The sequence below is a fragment of the Capricornis sumatraensis genome, chromosome 22, assembly GCF_032405125.1.
Source record: "Capricornis sumatraensis isolate serow.1 chromosome 22, serow.2, whole genome shotgun sequence".
In the NCBI taxonomy this organism is placed as follows: Eukaryota; Metazoa; Chordata; class Mammalia; order Artiodactyla; family Bovidae; genus Capricornis; species Capricornis sumatraensis.
In genome coordinates, this window is record NC_091090.1 from 52,112,112 (window position 1) to 52,134,920 (window position 22,809).

Consider the following 22,809-nt stretch of genomic DNA (forward strand, 5'->3'; position numbering starts at 1 on the left):
CTCCTTTGCCCACAAGGAGCCCCTGGCTGGGGCAAGTGGGTGTGATTCCTCATGTCTGTGTGTTGAAACCAGGTCTTCTACGTGGTCACTTAAGTAGTTGATGTATGTTCACTGGGGTTTCCTAGGCAGCTCAGTGGTGAAAAATCTGCCTGCCAAAGCAGGAAACACAGGAGACTCGGGTTAGATCCCTGGGTTGGGAAGATCCCTTGGGGGGAGAAAATGGAAACCCACTCCAGTGTTCTTGCCTGGAAAATCCCAGGGACAGAGGTGCCTGGTGGACTGCAGTCTATGTGGTCACAAAGAGTCAGACACGACTGAGTGACTGAGCGTGAACACACACAAGCAAGCATTGTGGAAACTTGGCTTGAGTACAGGACATTTCATGATCCCTTTCCATGTAATCAGGGATCAGTTCAGAAAGCAACTACAAGCATCTATTGTAAGCAAATGAACATCCACACATAAATACATGCATGAACTAATAAGACACCACAGGCACGGCACTCTTTCAGCCTTTAGGTTCTTTCTTTGCTGTTATGTCTTTAATAAAATCATCCTTGGCTTCAGTAGCAGTCCACTGCTCTTGGTTTATTAGTCTCACAATAGTCTTCTGACTTGAATTACAGCCTCAACTTGGATATTTGGTTATGAACTCACTGAGGACAGAGAGTATATCATATACACCTTATATACTCACCCTCGTCACCATCAAGTTAAGTGACATGACTTTGCTTATACTAAGAATTAGTAAATATCTGTTTAAATAAGTGTTTGTTGAGCTTGTGTTGTCTATATCCTCCTGCGGACTAATACCAATAATAAGACTGCCTCTTATTTCTTAGAAGCTTTTTGCCTCTAAGCTCTACCAAGCGTTGGTTTACTCTCTGGAGATGTGACATCATTTAACACTTCTTGTTACGTATCACATTCATATTTGCATTCCAAAGACAGGCACATATTTTTTTTTTAGAATTATCAATGATTTGTTCTTATTCCTATTATTGTTGCCATAAAATTATTAACAAGAACCAACTGTTTTAGTGAAAATTTTATCAGAGTTCTGTTTGGTGTTTCAGTTAAACTTTTGATCTTGTCTTTGTTGGCTAATGACATTGCTTCTTAAATCTGCTAAGACCCTTAAGCCTCAGGCTGCCTGCGTGATGGATACAGTGCAAACAAACAGAACTTCAGCTTCACAGAACTGGGGTTTGCTGAGGATATTCGGTTCCCATCAGAGAGACTTCCTTATGGCTTGCTTCCTGAAGCTGACTGAGAAGCTGATAAGACCCGAGCTTATGCCTGGTCGTGCATCTCGTCAGTGATTCTTACCTTCACTCCAAAGTGTGTTTCCCAGCACAACCCCCCTCCAAACCTTCCCTGGGCTTCCAGAGCCCAGCTTGAGGATGGCAGAACCAGAGAGATGAGCTGAAATTGTTCCATAACAGTTGGAGTGAGGGGCCACTCTGTAGCACCTTTAGCTGCTTCCTTCTCAGAGTTCAGGGCTTCCCGGGGGCCCAGTGGGTAAAGAACCTGCCTGCAGTGCAGGAGACCCAGGTTCAATCCCTGGGTTGGGAAGATCTTCTGGAGTAGGAAATGCCAACCCGCTCTAGTATTCTTGCCTGGGAAATCCCATGAGCAGAGGAGCCATGTGGGCTACAGTCCATGGGGTTGCAAACGTCAGACACGACTTAGGGACTAACCCACCACCACCACCTCTGGGTCTCTGTCACAGCAGACGGCTGTGAAGATCTGTCTTATAGAAGTCCTCGCCACACCCGCTTCCTTGTGGTGGGTGATCCCAACTACAGCTTAGCATGCTGGGGGCGCACTTAAAATGTAAGCAATTTTGTTGAAGGAGTCAGTCATATTTCACCAACAAAGAGATGATCCTCTCTCCATGTGGTTGATGTTCCCTCCGAATTTTTCCCCATGTCCTTTGTTCCTCTCTGTGCTGTTGGCAGCACCCTGGGCCAGGCTCTGCCTTCTTATGTCCAGATCATTGCCCTGGTGGGTCATCTGTGGTGTGTGCTTCGTAATGCTGGTCCTCATTGGGCGTGGCCTTCTGAATCACTCCAAGAGCCTTGCCCAGTGCTGGTTTCATGTATACTTCACAGAATTACACCTTACTCCAAAAATAGTTTAAGAGTCTTAGTAAGGATTGAAAGTGGAATGAGGTAGATAAGACACCTTAAAGAATATAACTATCAAGAAGTTGCCAGACTTATTAAGGTTGCTATTTTCCAAGATGATGCAAGGCACTGGATGTACAAAGTTAGAACAGAAGTCAGTTCGTGTCCTCAAGAAGATTCCCCTTGCCTCTCTGGTTTGCTGCAGTCCATGGGGTGGCAAAGAGTCACAGAGGACTGAGCGACTGAACTGACCCGAGAGCCCCAGAATTAGCACCACCAGGCTGCTTTCTTCCTTTAGGAAACATCCAAATAAATAAGTACAGATAGGTAAATTATATATATGTGAGAATTGGACCGTAAAGAAGGCTGAGCACTGAAGAACTGATGCTTTCCAACTGTGGAGAGTCCCTCGGACTGCAAGGAAATCCAACCAGTCAATCCTAAGGAAATCACTCCTGAATACTCATTAGAAGGACTGATGCTGAAGCTAAAACTCCAATACTTTGATCACCTGATGCAAAGAGCTGACTCATTAGAAAAGACCCTGATGCTGGGAAAGATCGAAGGGAGGAGCAGAAAGGGGCGACAGAGATGGTTGGATGGCATCACTGGCAATGGACATGAGTTTGAGCAAACTCTGGGAGCTGGTGATGGACAGGGAGGCCTGGTGTGCTGCAGTCCATGGGGTCACAAAGAGCCAGGCACGATTAAGCAAGTAAATAACAACATATATACGTGTATACACACACATACACACACTCACCCCACTGGCAAGGTATTAAATAGAAAGCATAGGTTCCAAGGTCCTTAATGAATGATTCTCTGTTGAACATTTGTGTTTCTCTCGTCTTAATTGTCATCATCCAAGATTATCTTTTTTTTTTTTTTTTTTGCCATTTTTGATTGTTTCTTTTCTGGTGCTGTTGCTTTGTTTTTGTAGTTAGCAACCTGGTGTTTCTAAAAGTTACTCAGGGACTTCTTCGGCCTTGCCCCCATGCCTTCTCATTCCACTCTAAGACTGTTGACACAAGGCTCGCTTCCCTCTCCCAGGCTGCTGTGCTCACACCTCCAGCCTTGCCACACGTATCACACTGTCACGGTAATACTTCAGGGCCCGTTTGGAAAGAGATGGATGATTTTGAACATGAAAGGTGTTTCCTGGGAAAAACAAATGAATCAAATGGAAAAATGAATTAACATCATGAAATTTACCTTCCCAGCTGGCGATATGATATATGCATGAGTTCCTTAGAGACAATCCTCTCATAAGAATTCACTATTAAAAATGTCTGCAGTGATGTGGAGTCGGAGCTCAGCCTGCAATGTATTTATACACAAACTGAAAACATCCCTTGAAGGAAAACGTTTAGAACTATGAATGTTTGTTTCTTATGAGGGCCACATGGACTTGACAAGTGGTTGCCACAGGCATCTTGTTCCAGGGTTTCTAAAGCCTGTGTGATGTTCTTAATGGGACTTGGTATCTGCAAAATACTCAATTCTGTCCAGTGACATTTACTGAGCACCTACTCAGTACAAGGCACCGGGATAGTCTATGGAGTTATAAAGACAATAAAATAACATCTTCAGCTCAGTTTAATAAGAAAAATAGGTATTTAAGTTCATAAGGAGGAAAAATTTTATTTGGGATTTCCTGGTGATTAATTAAAACTCAGAAGTATTATTATTAAATACAACACAGGAAGAACCGTCAGCTGCGGCCACTTGACCTACAGATGATGTGCCCAAGAGATGAGAAACAGGGGTGCCCTGAGGCTCATGATTCTTCATCTCAGAGCACCAGGGAAAGTGACTGGCATGTGCCTGCTTCAGTGACAGGTACTGCCTCCTCTCCCCTGCTGCGTCCTCCCAGGCCCTAGGTCAGAGTGAGGTGAAGCCAGAATAATTATATTAGCAACCTCATTCAACTACACCAACCGTGCTGTAGGTGAATTAGTGGGCTTCCTCAACTACCTGGGACTCATCACCACATAGGATGTTTTATTTAAATGTAAATATATTCCAAGCCATCCACTTTCTAAACCATTGCTTTTTTTAATGCAGCACATTCCTCTGTGGGGTACTACCTATGCAGGGCTCTGCATGTACTGTGTTCCCAGATCTATAAAATGAATAATTGAGACAAAATCTCCCCCAAAGTCAAAGAGGGCTGAGTTTGAGCTGGGGGTGGATTTCTCTTGCCCACCATGTGGATGACACGAAAAGGAAGAGGCCGTGCAACAAGCTCAGGCCCTTTGAGCCAAAGTTGGTATAGAATAAAATTGTAAAGGAATGAAATATTTTCATCCTCTTCCTCCTGGTTCCAAGCAGTGAGGTGTTAAGACAGGTGTGTTTCTCTGTATTCACACGTATATGCTACACGTAAAGAGAGAGTCAGGTTATATGTGAGTACAGGCATATAGTTCTGGCCAATTTTGCCTTACCAGTAGTATTCATGTGGCCTCAAAAATGATTTACAGGTGAAAATAAACGTTTACACTAAGACCATATGTTAATTTCTAGATCACTTGAGAATTTGACACCAATTTTAGTTAAGTGTGAAAGAATGCAATTGGTAATTATATTTTTTCATGGTTAGTAAGTGGTTCAATTGCAAAGACTGTGTTATTAAAAACAAAATGAGAATCCTTTCTGGGATATTATATTTCCTGCTTCTATTTTTCTTGCTTAGGTTCTTTTTTAACACAAAAGTTACACAAAACAAAACATCTATCCAGGCATTATTCACTTTTAGCAAACGTGTGCATGGTGGTCACCTTTGGAGGCTGAATTTCGCACGCAGATTTGGCCAAGGGAGGCTGGTGGGCAGTCAGGGGTGTTGACGGATGGGTGTTCAGGAGCGTAGGCTGATTGTGGTCTCTTAAACGTGCTACCTCCTGGAGGTGAGAGGGCTATTTAGCGAAATGAAATACTGCTCTGTCACAACTTCCTCGCTCGCGGTTCAATCATGGAAAATTCTTCCCCAGCGCTGTCACTGAAATCATTACGCTCAGAATTAAACATGGTATAAGGGAGCAGCCGACAAGACCCTGCGGTACTATCGACAAGCCAGGTCTTACATGAATAATCAGCTTTCGCATGCAGTGCATGTGAAAAGGCCTGCAAATCAGGGTTCTTTCTTCTCCCTTTGGAATGAATGAAATCGCTCGCTGTTCCCCATGTGTCTCCACGTGCTGGTCTGGCGCCACCCAGCTTGACCCGAGTTGCAGAGCTCCTCACACGTCTCCTTTCTTCCTTCTGCCACTGACGTCCCCTTAGAAACCTCCTAAAGCCACGTCCGCTGCAGCCCAGAGACCCTTTTCGGAAGCCCCCCTCTACCAGGTCTTCTCTCTCGCCACCAGTTACCAAGCCTTTGAATTCACACTTCCGCCTCCCGTCCCTGCAGTCCACCACGGCGCACCCCCGCTGTCCTTCCACCTCCCGTCCCTGCAGTCCACCCCGGCGCACCCCCGGCTGTCCTTCCGCCTCCAGTCCCTTCAGATCTTCCAGTTTTACTCTTCTCTTGGCTTCCTTCATCTTAATGCCTCCAGCACCCTCCCCACCACCTCCACAGAAGCAGCGGCCTGCAGAGAAAAGAGAATGGACTTCTCAGCCCACAGATCTCAGTCCGTGCCCCATGTCCACCTCTGCCTGGTGATACAAAGGTCTTGTGCGTGATAACCTCACGGGATCTCAGTTGCCCATCTGTAAAAATTTCCTCATAGGGACTCCAGGAAATAAAGCTTCATTTCTATCACATTATTTCCATCTCTATGTGAAGTGCCTTGGCAACACTAAACACCTTTTACAAAACTGAAATTGAACATTTTAGCTGAGTCCAGTGAAACCAATAAAAAGTTATAACCAACTTCCCGTGTCTTCAACACTCTGAGACTGAGGAATTTAACTAAGAGGTTCTAACGAAATGAAGGAAAAACGAGGTGATGGTATTTTCTTCTTAGTCCCAAGTCTTAGACACTGGTGGTGCTTTAGTTGCTAAGTCATGTCCGACGCTTATGACCTCCCGGACCGTAGCCTGCTAGGCTCCTCTGTCCATGGGATTTCCCAGGCAAGAATACTGGAGTGAGCTGCCATTTCCTTCTCCAGGGGATTCTTCCAGAACCAGGATCAAAGCTGTGTCTCTTGCATCAGCAGGCAGATGCTTTGCCACTGACCCACCACAGAAACCCCTTGATTCAATAGAATACAAAATTCCGTAAGGCAGAGATTGGCAAATTTTTACTGTAAGGATTCAAGCCAACCTGACTGGGTTCAAATCCCAACCCCTGTTCTCGTTGCAGCACCCTGGTCGAGTTGCTTCATCTCATTGTGTGTTCTTTCCTGATTTGTCCGAGTAGGACGATGACAATGCTTTTCCTCTCACTGCTGTTCTGAGGAGCGAAGCGGCAAGAGGAATATCCTAAGCAGCGCATTCGTGGCTTGTCCGTAGACTGTAAGCTCAGTGAGGACAGGAATCTGCTTTGTAAACTGTTGTGTCTCTAGCACTGAATGATGCTATTCATGCTTAGCATTGTTGCAGGAAGGAAAGAGCTTCAAACAAACTAGGCTTTGGATTAAATCATGACTGGGTTCAAAGCCAACGTGAACAAACATGGCTCTCCTTTTCCTTCACATGTTTTTAATAACCTGAATTTGCCAGGTAAAATTTAATAGGAGTCTTTGCAATTATAACTTGAAGTATAATAATGGGAATGAGTGATCATTGGCATTTCAATACCCCTAAACAATAGTGGAGGTTAGTACAAAGATGAGGCTGAAGCTCACAGCACATAGCTTTACACTGGTGTTATTCTTTAGTCACTAAGTCATGTCTGACTCTTGTGACTCCAGGGACTGTAGCCCAGCAGGCTCCTCTCTATTCACGGGGTTTTCCAGGCAATAATACTGGAGTGCGTTGCCATTTCCTTCTCCAGGGAATCTTCTCCTGCATTGACAGGCAGATTCTTTACCCCTGAGCCACCTGGGAAGCCCATAGCTTTAGGTACACTCTCACAGTTTTTTTTTTTTTTTTTTTTTTCTGTTCTTAAAGGAGGCTGCTTATATAATTCATTTGAAAATGCCTTTCATCTTTTTTTTAATCTAAGTCTCTCATTATGACATAGATTTTCTCTCTGAAAGTTTATTTTTACCAAACTTGTGTCATATTTAATACTTGTATTCTAAATCCAAGTCAGTATTTAGTGGCAACAGCTGCCAGGAGTCACTGGAATAAATGAATTATGGTCCTGTTTAGCTGGCAAGATTGCATTCGATTTCCACACTCCAGCACCAAAGGGGTCTCCAAGAGCAACAGAGAAAGGGCAACCTATTCCCCGAGGCTGAGCTTGTACAGAGAGGAGCATAGACAGGAAGTATGGGGACCTTTGGGACAAACAGCTTTGACAGGTGGGTCATGTCCAGGCTTCCCAGAGGCTGAGCCCCGTGTATTCCCAATAATACCACCTAGACAACTGTCATACCTTGGCAGAAAACCATTTTCAAAGCTTTATTGGATTTGTGATAATGTTTATTCAGGGTGTTGATAAATAGATTCTCCTACAGCAGCAAAGCACCAAGGTCCTACTCTTTCTCCCCGGCTTGCGCCGTATGCATTGACTTACATTAAGATTAAGCGTCTCACTGAATTACACAGTGGCAACTTACACAGCTACCTCCTTAGAATGCTCTGTCTGCAGCAATAGACCTACCAAAGAATCCTTTAAAGATCCCAGTAATTGGAGAAGCCAAAAAGAAGCATTGTTTTTATTTGTTTTAATGTAGAATTCTCTACATGGTTTATGTAAAACAATTGAAGTAAGTTTTCAGTAAGTTTCTTCTGATTACAATCAAAATAATTTTCAGACGTATTAGTCTGATTTGTCATTTTCTCCATGTCTAGAATTGAATGTCTGAGGCATTTTGGTAAAGTTTGTAAATGAAACATTTGCTCCAGTTTAAAATACCTAGGTATTTGACTATTAGGTAAACCAGACTATACACTGAACTTGAAGCTAAAGAGTTAAAGAATGCTGTGAGGTTGAATACACTGTAGAGACTGTTTTTCCAGGAACCCATCAGTAAAATTTAGTTTTGATGTTGATCATGAAGTAGAAATTTGGCCCAAAATGGCAACAATAAAGAGAAAAAAGATTTGCTCTGAGGTAGCTTATACATAAAGTTTGATAAGCCTGGACATATGGTAAAATGCTCTGATGTTTAATTTTCTATTGAAATGATTGCTAAAATTTGTTATATATGAAAAATTATGTGCAAAGCATCTTACATGTATTATTTTATTTCACCATTGAGTAGTATTATTATTCTCATTTAATGACAGAGAAAAATGAAAATAGAGATTTGTAAAGGTCATGTAATTTATTGTGATTATTTTATTTTTTAATTGGAGGATAATTGCTTTACAGGGCTGTGTTAGTTTCTGCCATAGAACACAAATCAGCCATAAGTATATACATATCAGTTGAGTTCAGTGTACAGTCCTGTCTGGCCCTTTGCAACTCCATGGACTGCCAGCGTGCCAGGCTTCCCTGTCCATCACCAACTGCCAGAGATTGCTCAATCTCATGCCCATCGAGTCGTGATGCCATCCAACCACCTCATTCTTTGTTGATTCCTTCTCTTCCTGCCTTCAATCTTTTCAAGCATCAGGGTCTTTTCTAAGGAGTCAGTTCTTTGCATAAGGAGGCAAAAGTATTGCAGCTTCAGCTTCAGCATCAATCCTTCTAATGAATATTCAGGACTGATTCCTTTAGGATTGACTGGTTTGATCTCCTTGCAATCCAAGGGACTCTCAACAGTCTTCTACAGTGTTATAGCTCAAAAGCATCAATTCTTCGGCACTCAGCTTTCTTTAAAGTCCAGCTCTCACATCCATACATGACCACTGTAAAAACCATAGCCTTGACTAGATGGACCTTGGTTGGCAAAGTAATGTCTCTGCTTTTGAATATGCTGTCTAGGTTGGTCATAGCTTTTCTTCCAAGGAGTAAGGGTCTTTTAATTTCATGACTGCAATCATCATCTGCAGTGATTTTGGAGCCCAAAAAAATAAAGTCAGCCACTGTTTCCACTGTTTCCCCATCTATTGGCCACGAAGTGATGGGACCAGATGCCATGATCTTAGTTTTGCGCATGTTGCATTTTAAGCCAGCTTTTTCACTCTTCTCTTTCATTTTCATTAAGAGGCTTTTTAGTTCCTCTTCACTTTCTGCCATAGGGTGGTGTCATCTGCATATCTGAGGTTATTGATATTTCTCCTGTCAGTCTTGATTCCAGCTTGTGCTTCATCCAGCCTCGCATTTCACATGACCTACTCTGCATATGAGTTCAATAATCAGGGTGACAATATACAGCCTTGTCATACTCCTTTCCCAATTTGGAACCAGTCTGTTTTTCCATGTCTAGTTCTAACTGTTGCTTCTTGACCTGCATACAGATTTCTCCGGAGGCACGTAAGATGGTCTGGTTATCCCATCACTTTAAGAATTTTCCACAGTTTGTTGTGATCCACACAGTCAAAGGCTTTGGCATAGTCAATAAAGCAGAAGTAGATGTCTTTCTGGAACTCTCTTGCTTTTTCTATGATCCAGCAGATGTTGGCAATTTGATCTCTGGTTCCTCTGCCTTTTCTAAATCCAGCTTGAACATCTGGAAGTTCTTGGTTCACGTACTGTTGAAGCCTAGCTTGGAGAATTTTGAGCATTACTTTGCTAGCATGAGATGAGTGCAACTGTGTCATAGTTTAAACATTCTTTGGCATTGCCTTTCTTTGGGATTGGAATGAAGACTGACCTTTTCCAGTCCTGTGGCTACTGCTGAGTTTTCCAAATTTGCTGGCATATTGAGTGCAGCATTTTCAGGATTTGAAATAGCTCAACTGGAATTCCATCATCTCCACTAGCTTTGTTCGTAGTGATGCTTCCTAAGGCCCACTTGACTTCACATTCCAGGATGTCTGGCTCTAGATGAGTGATCACACCATCATGATTATCTGGATCATGAAGATCTTTTCTGTATAGTTCTTCTGTGTATTCTTGCCACCTCGTCTTAATATCTTCTGCTTCTGTTAGTCCATACCATTTCTGTCCTTTATTGTGCCCATCTTTGCATGGAATGGTCCCTTGTTCTCTCTAATTTTCTTGAAGAGATCTCTCTTTCCCATTCTGTTGTTTTATTCTATTTTTCTGCGTTGATCACTGAGGAAGGCTTTCTTATCTCTCCTTGCTATTCTTTGGAACTCTGCATTCAAGTGGGTATATCTTTCCTTTTATCCTTTGCCTTTCACTTCTCTTCTTTTCTCAGCTATTTATAAGGCCTCCTCAGACAATCATTTTGCCTTTTTGCATTTCTTTGTTTTGGGGGATAGGTTTGATCACTGCCTCCTGTACGATGGCGAGAATCCAACCATAGTTCTTCAGGCACTCTCTCAGATCTAATCCCTTGAATCTACTTGTCACTTCCACTGTGTAACCGTAAGGGATTTGATTTAGGTCATACCTGAATGGTCTAGTAGTTTTCCCTACTTTTTTAGATTTAAGTCTGCATTTTGCTAAGGAGTTCATAATCTCAGCCACAGTCAACTCCTAGTCTTGTTTTTGTGATTGTATAGAGTTCTCCATCTTCAGCTGAAAAGAACGTAATCAATTTGATTTCAGTATTGACCATCTGGTGACGTCCGTGTGTAGAGTCGTCTCTTGTGCTGTTGGAAGAGGGTGTTTGCTATGACCAGTGCATTCTCTTTGCAAAACTTTATTAGCCTTTGCCCTGCTTCATGTTGTACTCCAAGGCCAAATTGCCTGTTACTCCAGGTATCTCTTGACTTCCTACTTTTGCATTCCAGTCCTCTATGTTGAAAAGGACATCTTTTTTTTTTTTTTGGTGTTAGTTCCCATGGACAGAGGAGTCTGGCAGGCTACAGTTCATGGGGTTGCAAACAGTCAGACATGACTGGAATGCAAAAGTAGGAAGTCAAGAGATACCTGAAGTAACAGGCAACTTTGTTCTAGGAGTACTTATATACATGTATATGTATATATATATATATATACACACACACATATATCTCCCCTCCCTCTTAAACCTCCCTCCCAGCCCATGCCATCACACCCTCTTTTAATTTGCCAGAGATTGCAAAGGTAATAAGTAGCACAGCCAAGATTCAAGCCTAGACAATTTGCCTTTGGAGCCTAAATTCTTGCCCAAGACATAAGCCTGAATTTACTAAATATGACATTGGCAATAAACATGTTTCAGTTAAATAGAAAGTTAATTACATATGGACAACTTATAAACGGAGCTCTGTTATAGGTAGTATGACAAATAATGAAATTGCATTCAGAATACACAAAAACGCTGGCCTTGTGCCCCTTATGTGTGTTAATTCACTTCAGTCGTGTCCGACTGTGTCCAGCCCCATGGACTGCAGCCCGCCAGGCTCCTCTGCCCACCGGACTCTCCAGGCAAGAACACCGGAGCGGGCGGCCACACCCTCCTCCAGGGGATCTTCCCGACCCTGGGACGGGGCCTGGGTCTTTCAGTCTCCTGCGTTAGCAGGCAGGTTCTTTACCACTAGAGCCCCCTGGGGAGCCGTTCTGTCCCTGAAAAAGCCATTCTACGTCTTCAGAGAGCAGAATTTCTGGTACTGATGGCTTCACATCACCCTGTAAGCTCTGTTTTGGTTTCGCATCCAAGATTAGTATTTCTACATCTTATTTGAGTGCATTGACCAACCAACAGAAATCTTTGTAAGTACTGTCATTCTTTTTTAAGAAATATAGACCAGATGAATATGACCTTCAAAAAGTTATGAAAACTAACTGCCAGCAGACAGTAAGTTGGCAGCAGAAGTGAAATTCAAACCCAAGTTTTATTATTTCAAGTCTAATGAATTATTTCCCACCGTCAGCTACTAATGGGACAGAGTGAGAACAAAGGTAGCTTGTGAAATCTCACGGCTGTATTTCTTCTTTCTTCTCATAGGTCGCTACCCCCAGGAGAATAAGGGAACCTACATTCCAGTCCCTGTGGTCTCTGAGCTGCAGAGTGGCAAGTGGGGGGCGAAAGTGGTCATGAAAGAGGACAGGTCTGTCCGTCTGTCTGTCCAGTCTTCTCCAGACTGCATTGTGGGGAAGTTCCGCATGTACGTGGCTGTCTGGACCCCCTATGGGGTCATCCGCACCACCCGAAACCCCGAAACGGACACATACATTCTCTTCAACCCTTGGTGCGAAGGTAAGGTATTTATTATCTCACTACAAAAATAGTTCATATATTTCTAATGCCTCTCTTTTTGGGTCAATAGCAAAATTATTCTAGAAGGCACGTTCCTTTCCTGCATACACTTTCCATGTTTTAAGGACAGAAGATGATGCAAAATTTGCTTTCGTGTATGAGGCTATCACTTGAAGTTAATGCTGCTATAAATTTACTTCGAGAAATAATTGAAGCTTGCCTAAAATTGCACAATTGGTTAATTGTGAAGTTAATATGCTGATGGAATTACCTCTGTGTATGTTATTGCTCTGTTAACAAAATGGGCTTCTTTGCCTTGACTTTCAAAATGGATAGGGTCCAGAAGATAAGACATAGAAATGTACGAGATGTTAGGCACTTAATTGTGTCTGATTCTTTGTGACCCTGTGGATTGTAGCCCACCAAGTTCCTCTGTCCATGAAACTCTCTAGGCAAGAATACTGGAGTGCGTTCCCTTCCCTTCTCCAGGGGGATACGATGGAATGCTATGCAGCTATAATAAATGACGTGAGTTTACCACTTGCAGAAACATGGATGGACTTGGAAGGCATGATGCCGAATGAAATAAGTCAAAAAGAAAAAGGCAAATATGTGTATCACTTATATGTGGAATCTAAGAAATATAACAAACTAGTGAATATACAGAAAACAAGCAGACTCTCAGAGAACAAACTAATTACTAGTGGGGAAAGGGAATAGGGAGGGGCAATATAGGGGCTGGGAATGAAGAGGTACAAACAGTTAGGTCTAAAGTAAGCTGCAAGGATGCATTGTACAGCACGAGGAACATAGCCGGTATTTTATAGTAACTATAAGTGGAGTATAATCTTTAAAAACTGTGAATGACTATATCATATATGTATACTTCTAATTTATATAATATTGTACAGCAACTATAATTAAATTAAAAAACTATTAAGATTCATAATCTGGCTTCAGAAAAATAAAATAAAGTTGACCTTGTTTATAGTGAAACTAACTTTTATCTCCTTAATTCAAGTACAGAAAGCATAAGTCTAATGAATTCTGTCAATTTGTTTAAATGCACAGTGGGTGTAAACTTCATAAATCATAACGCTGGATATGCAAACATGTAACTTTAATATAATTCAGCTTAATCTCTACTGCTATTTTGAGTCTTTCCTTCTGGCTGCTGCAGAAGCTTGATCTAGGTATATTCAAATAAACTTAGTCAAGCCCAAGGATTTCTCTACCAATCCAATTTCAGAACTCCATCACACACAGTATTTCTCCCTGTCCCCATCTCTGCCCTTCCTTACTTCTGCCTCCATACTTGGTGTGAGGCTGATCTTGAGTTTCAGAGGCAGATGCGAACGCTGCGGTGACACTCGGGGGAGAGTCCACTTTTAGATCTTAAGAAATAAGGTAACGAAACAAAAGAGCTGACATAAGACCAGAGATTTCTCACACCATCCCATCCCATATACGCTGCTCTCCAGCATCTTCCAAAATGAGTCTATATTAGCGCTGATTCTGAACGTGAAAGTTGCAGTTGGATCAGGGTGGATATGAACTTACACACAGACCACCAGTGAGCAAGGCTTTCCGCCTGGGTATAACATAAGCCTGGATCCGCCTGACCCTTTGTCTGAATGATCTATTCCAGTATTCGAGCTAATCCTATGCTCCCCACCTGCCACCTCCATCCTCTTATACCCTCCAATCCTTATCCAGGAGACAAGCTTCATGGCTGATGGTAACAGCCTGTGGTTTGCCCAGCCTGGAACCCAAAGCACAGCCCAGCACGGGGGCTGTATAATGAACCCCACACACAACCATGTACACCGCAGCTTCACAGTCCCCAGTGTTATGCTTGCGTGTGTGCTAACACGGAACATAACACACGTCATAACGCGGGACTCGTGGAGATATGGTCTGGCATCTATAGAGGAGACAAAAAAAAGAGACCACTGCCCAGGTGGAAAAGATCACACAAGAGGGAATCAGACGTTGTCCAAATAAAGCCAGGTGGGCCAGATGCTGCAAATACCACACACGCGCTGTGGAAGCGAAGTCCAAGGTGACTCAGGACACTGGGCTGAAACTTACGCAGGCAAGTGCAGCTCTGATTGATAAAGAATGTTCTGCTGTGTGGCTGGGGGCCTTTAGCTTGCTTTGCATTCATAGGCAATTCATCCTCCTTAATCACTAAATCATTAGTGGGGATCAATAGTCATACCACGTTACGGAGGCCAGGGGTGGATGGAGGGAGAATTATTGGTTAGCTTTTTAATTTAATTGTGCTAACCAGGCTTCAGATCCATCCCAGAAAGGAGCCCTTCTGTGGGTGCTGCAGAGAGACAATGAGCCCACAAAGGCAGCAGGAGTGAGTCGGGCACTTAGTGTGAAGTCCTCTCACTTTTCTGACCACTCAGGAACTCTGAATTGTTGAAAGCATTTTCCTGTTTCAGTTCAAACCTTTCCAGATTGGTCATCTAGAATTAGTGCCAGATCGTGTACCCTGAAAGATGTCAGCATCCCAGCCTATGCTTAGTCCTCAGGGCAACATTCGACAGCTCTCTTTGATAGGGCATCAGTCACTTTCATGGGGCTCATCTTGTCTGAACATTTCCCACCTCATTCCCCATCACTGACGCAGACTTCATCCTAGCGCAGTATCTGGTACACGCACGCTTGCTCAGTCACTTAGTCATGCCCAACTCTTTGTGACCCCATGGACTGTAGCCCACCAGGCTCCTCCGTCCCTGGGATTGTCCAGGCAAGAATCCTGGAGTGGGTCGCCATTCCTTCTCCAGGGGATCTTCCCGACCCAGGGATAAAGCCTGCATCTCCTGCGTCTCCTGCATTGTCGGGTGGCTCCGTGGTCTGGTAGATACTTAATGTGTAATAAACGCTTGCTGCACTGATTTCCTCATTCCAAGTAAATGCTTTCTAGGTTCACTGCACCTATCACCACAGATAAGCTGTGAGTGACACCCCAAACCTTACCATTTGAAGGTCATATGCAGTGCATGGGGGACATGCACTGTGGGGATGTGTGTGTGTAGACGCCTCTCTCTTTTAGCATCTGATGCTGAATTAGCATCTGGTATTTCTAACGTTCGCCCCAAGTGATTGATTTCTTTCCTCATTTCCTTATTTATTTTTTACCTTTGGCTGCACTGCACAGCATGTGGGACCTTACTTTCCTGACCAGGGATTGAAGCTGTGCCCCCTGCTTTGGCAGCTTGGAATCTCAACCACTGAACCACCAAAGAAGTCCGTCTAACTTTTTATTCACTCTGACTTTGGCGTTTTCCTTTAAACAGAGAAATCAATTAAATTTAATGTAAGGAAATCAGTTTCTAATATCTGAATGCTTTTAATAGGAAGTAATTAATATGAAAAATTGTATAGTGTTTTGACATTCATTCTTGCACTGTTTGCTCCGTAATTATGCATGGTCTTTTAGACCCTCCAGTACAGAATGAAGTGAGGTGCCAGGCCTGGTATTCCCAGGGTAACAGTGACCAGCACCCCTTCCTCTTGGAGACCGTTGAGCCCAGACCAGAATTTACACCCTCAGGCTAGAGCCCTTCATTCATCAATCCACAAATAGTAATAGTATATCTCCCACAATGCTCATGACCACATAATTACCCATGGGTACTACAGCACTATTATTAATTCATTCACACATATTAGGGATCAATGCTGAAGCAGGCACTGGGAATATGTTAGTGAAAAAGACAATCTTCGTCCTCAAAGAGCATCTGGCGACGGTTTCACAAATGAGCTGCTAATAAACATGAATTTCAACACTGAAAAGCACGGAAAGGAGTCATGACAGAACAAGAACATGAAATAGGGGCACCGGCCTGGCCGGGGAGGGGGGGATGGGTTTAGGGGCGCCGGCGTAGCCGGGGAGGAGGGGATGGGTTTAGGGGCACCGGCCTGGCCGGGGAGGAGGGGATGGGTTTAGGGGCGCCGGCATAGCCGGGGAGGAGGGGATGGGTTTAGGGGCACCGGCCTGGCCAGGGAGGAGGGGATGGGTTTAGGGGCACCGGCCTAGCTGGGGGGGATGGGTTTAGGGGCACCGGCCTAGCTGGGGGGGGGGGATGGGTTTAGGGGCACCGGCCTGGCCAGGGAGGAGGGGATGGGTTTAGGGGCACTGGCCTAGCTGGGGGGGGATGGGTTTAGGGGCACTGGCCTGGCCGGGGAGGAGGGGATGGGTTTAGGGGCACTGGCCTAGCTGCGGAGGGGATTGGTTTAGGGGCACCGGCCTAGCTGGGGGGGGGGATGGGTTTAGGGGCACCGGCCCAGCTCGGGGGGATGGGTTAGCGGGTTACCTTTGCACCCTGGGCAGCCCCTAGAATAGTGCGTGCATACAATAGCACTCAGATACGTGGCTAACTGAATTTCAAGGAAGTTTTAATGGAGCTTATGTGACAATTTGGACCCCTTATGCATTCAGACCTTGTACTTAATGAAATAGCATCTATCTCTCTTGCAAGTGTCTGAATCACTAGAGGCCCATTCATCCTTACAGCAAGTGAGTGTTATTTGGTGTGGCATCAATCAGAAGGGAACCCAGGGAGCTCACAGTAGACTTTATTTTCAGTGGCACATAGATGACCCCGGATTCAAGGTCTGAAGCTGTTTCTGGAGGGAGCATTTATAATCCTTAGCTGAGTGGTTCATTTTTTTTTTTTATCATTGGAGTACAATTGCTTTACAATGCTGTGTTGGTTTCTGTTGTACAAGAAAGTGAATCAGCCGCGAGTATACACACATCCCCTCCCTCCTACGTACCTTCAAAGGATGCTCAAAGCTGGTGTCTTCCTGCATTCTGTGTTTCAGAAACCAGCATCCTTCTCTCTTTCAGTCTAACATGGCACAGAGGTAAGGCTCGTGAATGTTTGCTGAACTGAATTGATAACCACCACTCCAAGAGGCAGGGAGGGGATTATTAGCTTCACATTTCAAAAGAAAAATCAGACTCTCTGGTAGTACATAAAATTTTCAGGGTCATCCAGAAAATTGAAACAAGCTGGGGCTAAAACATGGATACGCTGATGCAGGGAGAGATTGAGGGCAGGAGAAGAAAGGGACGACAGAGGATGAGATGGTTGGGTGGCATCACTGACTCAGCAGACATGACTCTGAACAAACTCTGGGAGACAGTGAAGGACAAGGGAGCCTGGCATGCTGCGGTCCATGGGGTCTCAAAGAGTCAGACATGACTGAGCAACTGAACAAGAGGCTCTTTTATTTTCAGAACCAGAACCACTGGTAGCCTGTATTGTGGAATAAGAGAAATAGGAAGTAGATGCCAGCTGGGAAACTTCTGTGATGTTCTAATCAACGCTGGAAAAGCCTACTGTTAAAAATAAATAAATAAAAATAAAACCAGGTTGATAGCTAAAAGATCAAACAAGTTTTCTTTGCAAAAAAAGAAAAAAATTTAAACATCCCAACAAGGGCACAGGCTCCCTTTGAGAATCTGTGCTAAGTAAAGTTTATCTGACATTTTTCTTTGTAGAATTGCTTCATGAATGATAGTCTGTCTTCTAAAGATACTTTGCACTAAAAAGTCCTTAGCCAGCAAAACTGGAAATATAGCACAAATCAACTAAACTTCCCAAGCTGGCCTGAGCTGTGATATGATGCAGTGTCTTCGCAGGGAATAGACCCAACAGTTGAGAAATCGCTCACCGGTGTCTCCTGGGCTGGTTTTATTCCAGAGTTCACAGGCACAAAGGCAGGCCCCTAGGGAGGTTGAATTAAACCATTTTAGGAAGACAGAGGCTCTGGACCCTTCCAGAACTAAAGCGCAGATGCTGGAAATGCCAGTCCTGACTATATTCCGGGCTTTCCGGGTGGCTGAGTGGTAAAGAACCCACCTGCCAATGCAGGAGACACAAGACATGTGGGTTTGATGGCAACCCACTCCAGTGTCCTTGCCTCTAGAATCCCACGGACAGAGGAGCCTGGCGGGCTATAGTCCATGGAGTCGCAAAGAGTCAGACACAACTTAGTGACTGAGCCCAGGTGGGACAGTGGTAAAGAATCCTCCTGGCAGTGCAGGAGACCCGAAGGACTTGAGTTCAATCCCTGGGTCAGGAAGATCCCCTGGAGTAGAAAATGGCAACCCACTCCAGTATCCTTGCCTAGAGAATGCCACGGACAGAGGAGCCTGGCAGGCTATAGTCCGTGGGGTCGCCGAGTCGAACACGACAGCAATCTGAGCAGTAAATAGACTCCAGTGTTTCCCAGATCCCACAGGTGGGAATCATCTGCCTAGAGCACAGCCTCAGGGGTCACCACCCCTTCTGATGCACTTGAGATGGAGAAACACGCCATGATGACACCAATCTGGAGTCACAAGTGCTCCACAGAGAGGGCCACTCCCTGGAGCGCTGATGACGCCCACCCAGCAGGTCTTACCTCTTTCTTTAGTGGTGCTCAGCTTTTGTATAAAGGGGAGGGGAGTAAAAAGTGTTAGTCACTCAGTCGGGTCCAACCCTTTCTGACCCCATGGACTAGAGCCCACCAGGCTCCTCTGTCCAAGGGATTTCCCAGGCAAGAATACTGGAAGGGAATTGCTCCAGGAGATTATGCCAACCCAGGAATCGAACCTGGGTCTCCCGCATTGAAGGCAGATTCTTTACCATCTGAACCACCGGGAAAACCCCAAAAGTTGTTTCTAATTCCTCACTCAAAATCCTTTTACCCAAAAGGTGAAACATTTCGCCTTTTTGAAGAGGTCAAATCACCATTGCTTCTAAAGGATCTCAAACAGAACCAGACTGTGACTTAAGCTGTTCAAGAGTCTCTTTGGAGATAAAATATGGGAGAGCATTCTAGCTCCACAATTTTCTCTGATCCCTTTGCCAGGCTTGACTTTAATGACCTTAGAAATGGGGCTTGCTTTAACTTTAAAATCGCATGAAAATAAGCAAAAGGAAATTTTCAGCCCAGGTGATGATGAATAGCTCTCCTTCGCCCTCTGAGGTTAAACGGATACTGAAATCAATAGGCTTAACTTTCATTTTTACACGTTTGTTATAAATTCTCTCTTTCTCTGGGTGGGGAGGCCAGTGGTAATTTCCACAGGGGCCAGAAATCAGCCCTAGAAGTGAGTCCCAGCAGTTCTCAGCTCACAATTTGCTTTTTTTTAGCTGCCCTACTCCTCCCACTGGAGGAATTATGAAATCAAGGAGGCCGTTCTTCTTTACCCCTTGCCTCCCAGTAGTCACCCAGGAGGAGTGGTGGTTCACAAGGCATGCTGAAGGTCTGCTCTGGGCAAAGTGCATGGAGGCATGAACCCACACTCAGCAATGGCGCCGCGTTTCCTTTGGGGTTTCACCATTGGTTGCTGGTTGTTGGCCAGAGGTCGCTTAGGATCAAGAGGTTGTCCGCAGGTCCGTGGTGCCACCATTCCAGCTCTACAGCCCTCTGGGCCTGGTTTCTCCTATCAGCTCTCACACAGTTGAGAAGTGTAGTCCCCACACTTGTGCACACACACACACACGCACACTCTACTTATTCACAGTTCAGATTGTTGGTTGACTAGAACAGTGAATTGCTTGTCAGCTTGTTTTTCCTTTTAATAAAATAATAGTATCCTTCATTTTACTAAAGTGCAGAACCAATCTCTTCCCACCTCCATCATCGGATCTAGAAAACCTCACTACGCCTTTCAAACTAATAAAATATTTTTAAAAAACAAACAAAACCCACACCCCCTGAAACCAACAACATCTCAAGAGGCAAATGATTGAGTTTTCCTGTTTTTGTCAGCCTATCAAACACAGAGAGTTTCAGAGTTTCCATGGTGATGAGATTTTTTTTTTTAATCCTAGCTTTGGACAACTATATTTTAAAGTGACATATCTGAATAAAAAGAGGGGAAAGAAAGCTCTGCTTTCCACATTCAATCTTCCTTTAAAATCATAAATAAATTTAAAATGAAAATCGAGGCTCCGCAGTTGATCCCCCTGCCTTGTTGTGGAGCCATGATTATGCCTGCCTGTTCTGAGGCAAGTTTTAATTCAGCAGCTGGAAGGAAACAGGTGGGCTACCGCCTTCCTATTCATGACGTGCCACCTGAATTTATGACTTCTCATCAACAATAACCCAGAGCCCCAAAGTAAATCCTTCATTTTCTTGGACTTCTCTCTCACCCTCCGAGCCCTGGACATCCATCCCCGTCTCTCATTCTAGCAGGGGGCATTTATGTTCCCAGGCGCAGTACGCCAGGTGCTGTGCAGACAGTGACTTGATGCCTCAGACTCAACATCATAGTCTATTTGGGGGACAGCTTGGTATTCAAACCCTGGCTTCACCTCTCATCTGCACAGTGACCTTGGGAAAGATACTTTCCTTCTCTCTTCCTCAGTTTCCTCATCTGTCACGTGGGGAAAATACAGCGCCTTCCCCTGGGAGACATTATGAGGTGTTTTTTAAGAAACAATTTTACGTGTTTATTTATTTGGCCGTGCTGGGTCTTTCCTGCTGCTCAGGCTCTTCTCTAGCTGTGGCGAGCGGGGCTCACTCCTCCTGGAGGTATGCGGGCTTCTCGCAGGTCGTCTTCTCTCATTTCAGCTCCTGGGCTCTGGAGCACAGGCTCCGTCATTGGGGTGCACAGTCTTAGCCACTCCGCGGCACATGGGATCTTCCTGGATCAGGGACTGAACTCGAGTCTCCTGCGTTGGCAGGTGGATTCTTTACCACTGAGCCACCAGGGAAGTCTTCACTATGAGTTTTAATAAGTGTGTTTTTGCACCACATTAGAAAGTTCCAGGCATGGAGTAAACACTATACACATACTTGTTCCAGAAATAATGAAATCACAGCACGGAGTCAGTGTAGTGGGGGCGTGTCACTGCAGCATCCATGGGACACTACAGAGTAAGGCTGCATCCAGCCTGTGCTGGAAGGACAGGGAGATTTAGAGGAGGGGGAAGTGTTATAACTGTATAAAAACACATCTATTGATGATAAGGACACTGATAACAAAAAGAGCACACCGTATTGTTCTGGAGGAAAAAGTAATGCAAAAACACCCTGAACTTGTTAAGCTCTTCTTAAACAGGTAGTTTCCGTAAATGCAAGCAGATTTTTAAAAATAACTTTGTTTTTCTCATGATGAAACTCTTATTACAGACACAAAAAATAATGAAAGCATAAAAAGAACTCAGAGATTTACAAATCATTGCTACCATTTTGGTGCACTTCCATCCATTTACTGTATTTGTGTATAGTTTTATTTTTGTGAGAGTGAGTGAAGTCACTCAGTCATGTCTGACTCTTTTTGACCCCATGGACTGTAGCCTGCCAGGCTCCTCCATCCATGGGATTTTTGCAGGCAAGAATACTGGAGTGGGTTGCTATTTCCTTATCCTAGGGATCTTCCCGACCCAGAGATTGAACTCAGGTCTTCCGGAATGCAGGCAGACTCTTTACCATCTGAGCCACCAGGGAAGCCAAGTTTTATATTTAATTGACCATTAATTGAATACACTATTCTTTAAAATATATACATATGTATACATATAAAGGGGGTTTCCCTGGTGGCTCAGTGGTAAAGAATTTGCCTGCCAACGCAGGAGATGCAGGAGACACCAGTTCAACCCCTGGGTGGGGAAGATCCCCTGGAGGAGCAGATGGCCACCAACTCCAATTTTCTTGCTAGAAAATCCCATGGACAGAGGAGGCAGGCGGGCTGCAGTCCATGGTGTCACAAAAGAGTAGGACACAACTTAGCAACTAGACCACCACCACCACAGTCATCACAGAAATGCAAATTAAAACCATAATGAGATATTATCCCACAGCTGTTAGAATGGCCATCACCAAAAAGACAAAAGATAGCAAATATTTGCATGGGTATCGTGTTTCTCTCACCCCTATATTTTCTATGAAGCTGTTAGTTCTACTTAGAGGCTTCCCTGGTGGCTCAAACAGTAAAGAATCTGCCTGCAACGTGGGAGACCTGGGTTTGATCCCTGGGTTGGGAGGATCCCCTGGAGAAGGGAACAACTACCCACTTCAGAATTCTGGCCTGTAGCATTCCATGGACAGAGGAGCCTGGCAGGCTACAGTCCATGGGTTGCAAAGAGTCAGACATGACTAGAGACTCAATTAGATTCATCTATATGTGAATCATTTCCTTTTTTCTTTGGAGTAGGTGTGGAGAGAGCACTGAAGAAGCATCTACTTCTTAAGTCAGATGCTGTGTGCTTCCTGGCGCATTCATCCTATCAGGAGATTTAATGTCTGCTTGTCGATTTTTTTTGTGATGTTCAGATTTACCAGTGGGATCAGGGTTATCACTCTCATCCATCCATTATGAAGTTCCCCATTAGCCTTTTAAAAATGATTTTAGCCTAGATCCATCAATTCATTAGGGATTGCAAAATGGTGATAGTCTCATCTCCCGCTCATT

The 22,809-nt window shown here is 44.3% G+C and overlaps 1 protein-coding gene across 1 annotated transcript in view; it reads left to right on the forward strand.

Moving 5' to 3' along the window:
* The window catches only part of F13A1 (coagulation factor XIII A chain), a 141,985-nt gene that overhangs the window by 33,429 nt on the left and 85,747 nt on the right, over positions 1-22,809 (forward strand). Inside the window, exon 4 of the mRNA XM_068960457.1 lies at positions 12,126-12,377. Coding sequence (XP_068816558.1) covers positions 12,126-12,377 — 252 coding nt within the window. The remainder of the gene's footprint in view (positions 1-12,125; positions 12,378-22,809) is intronic.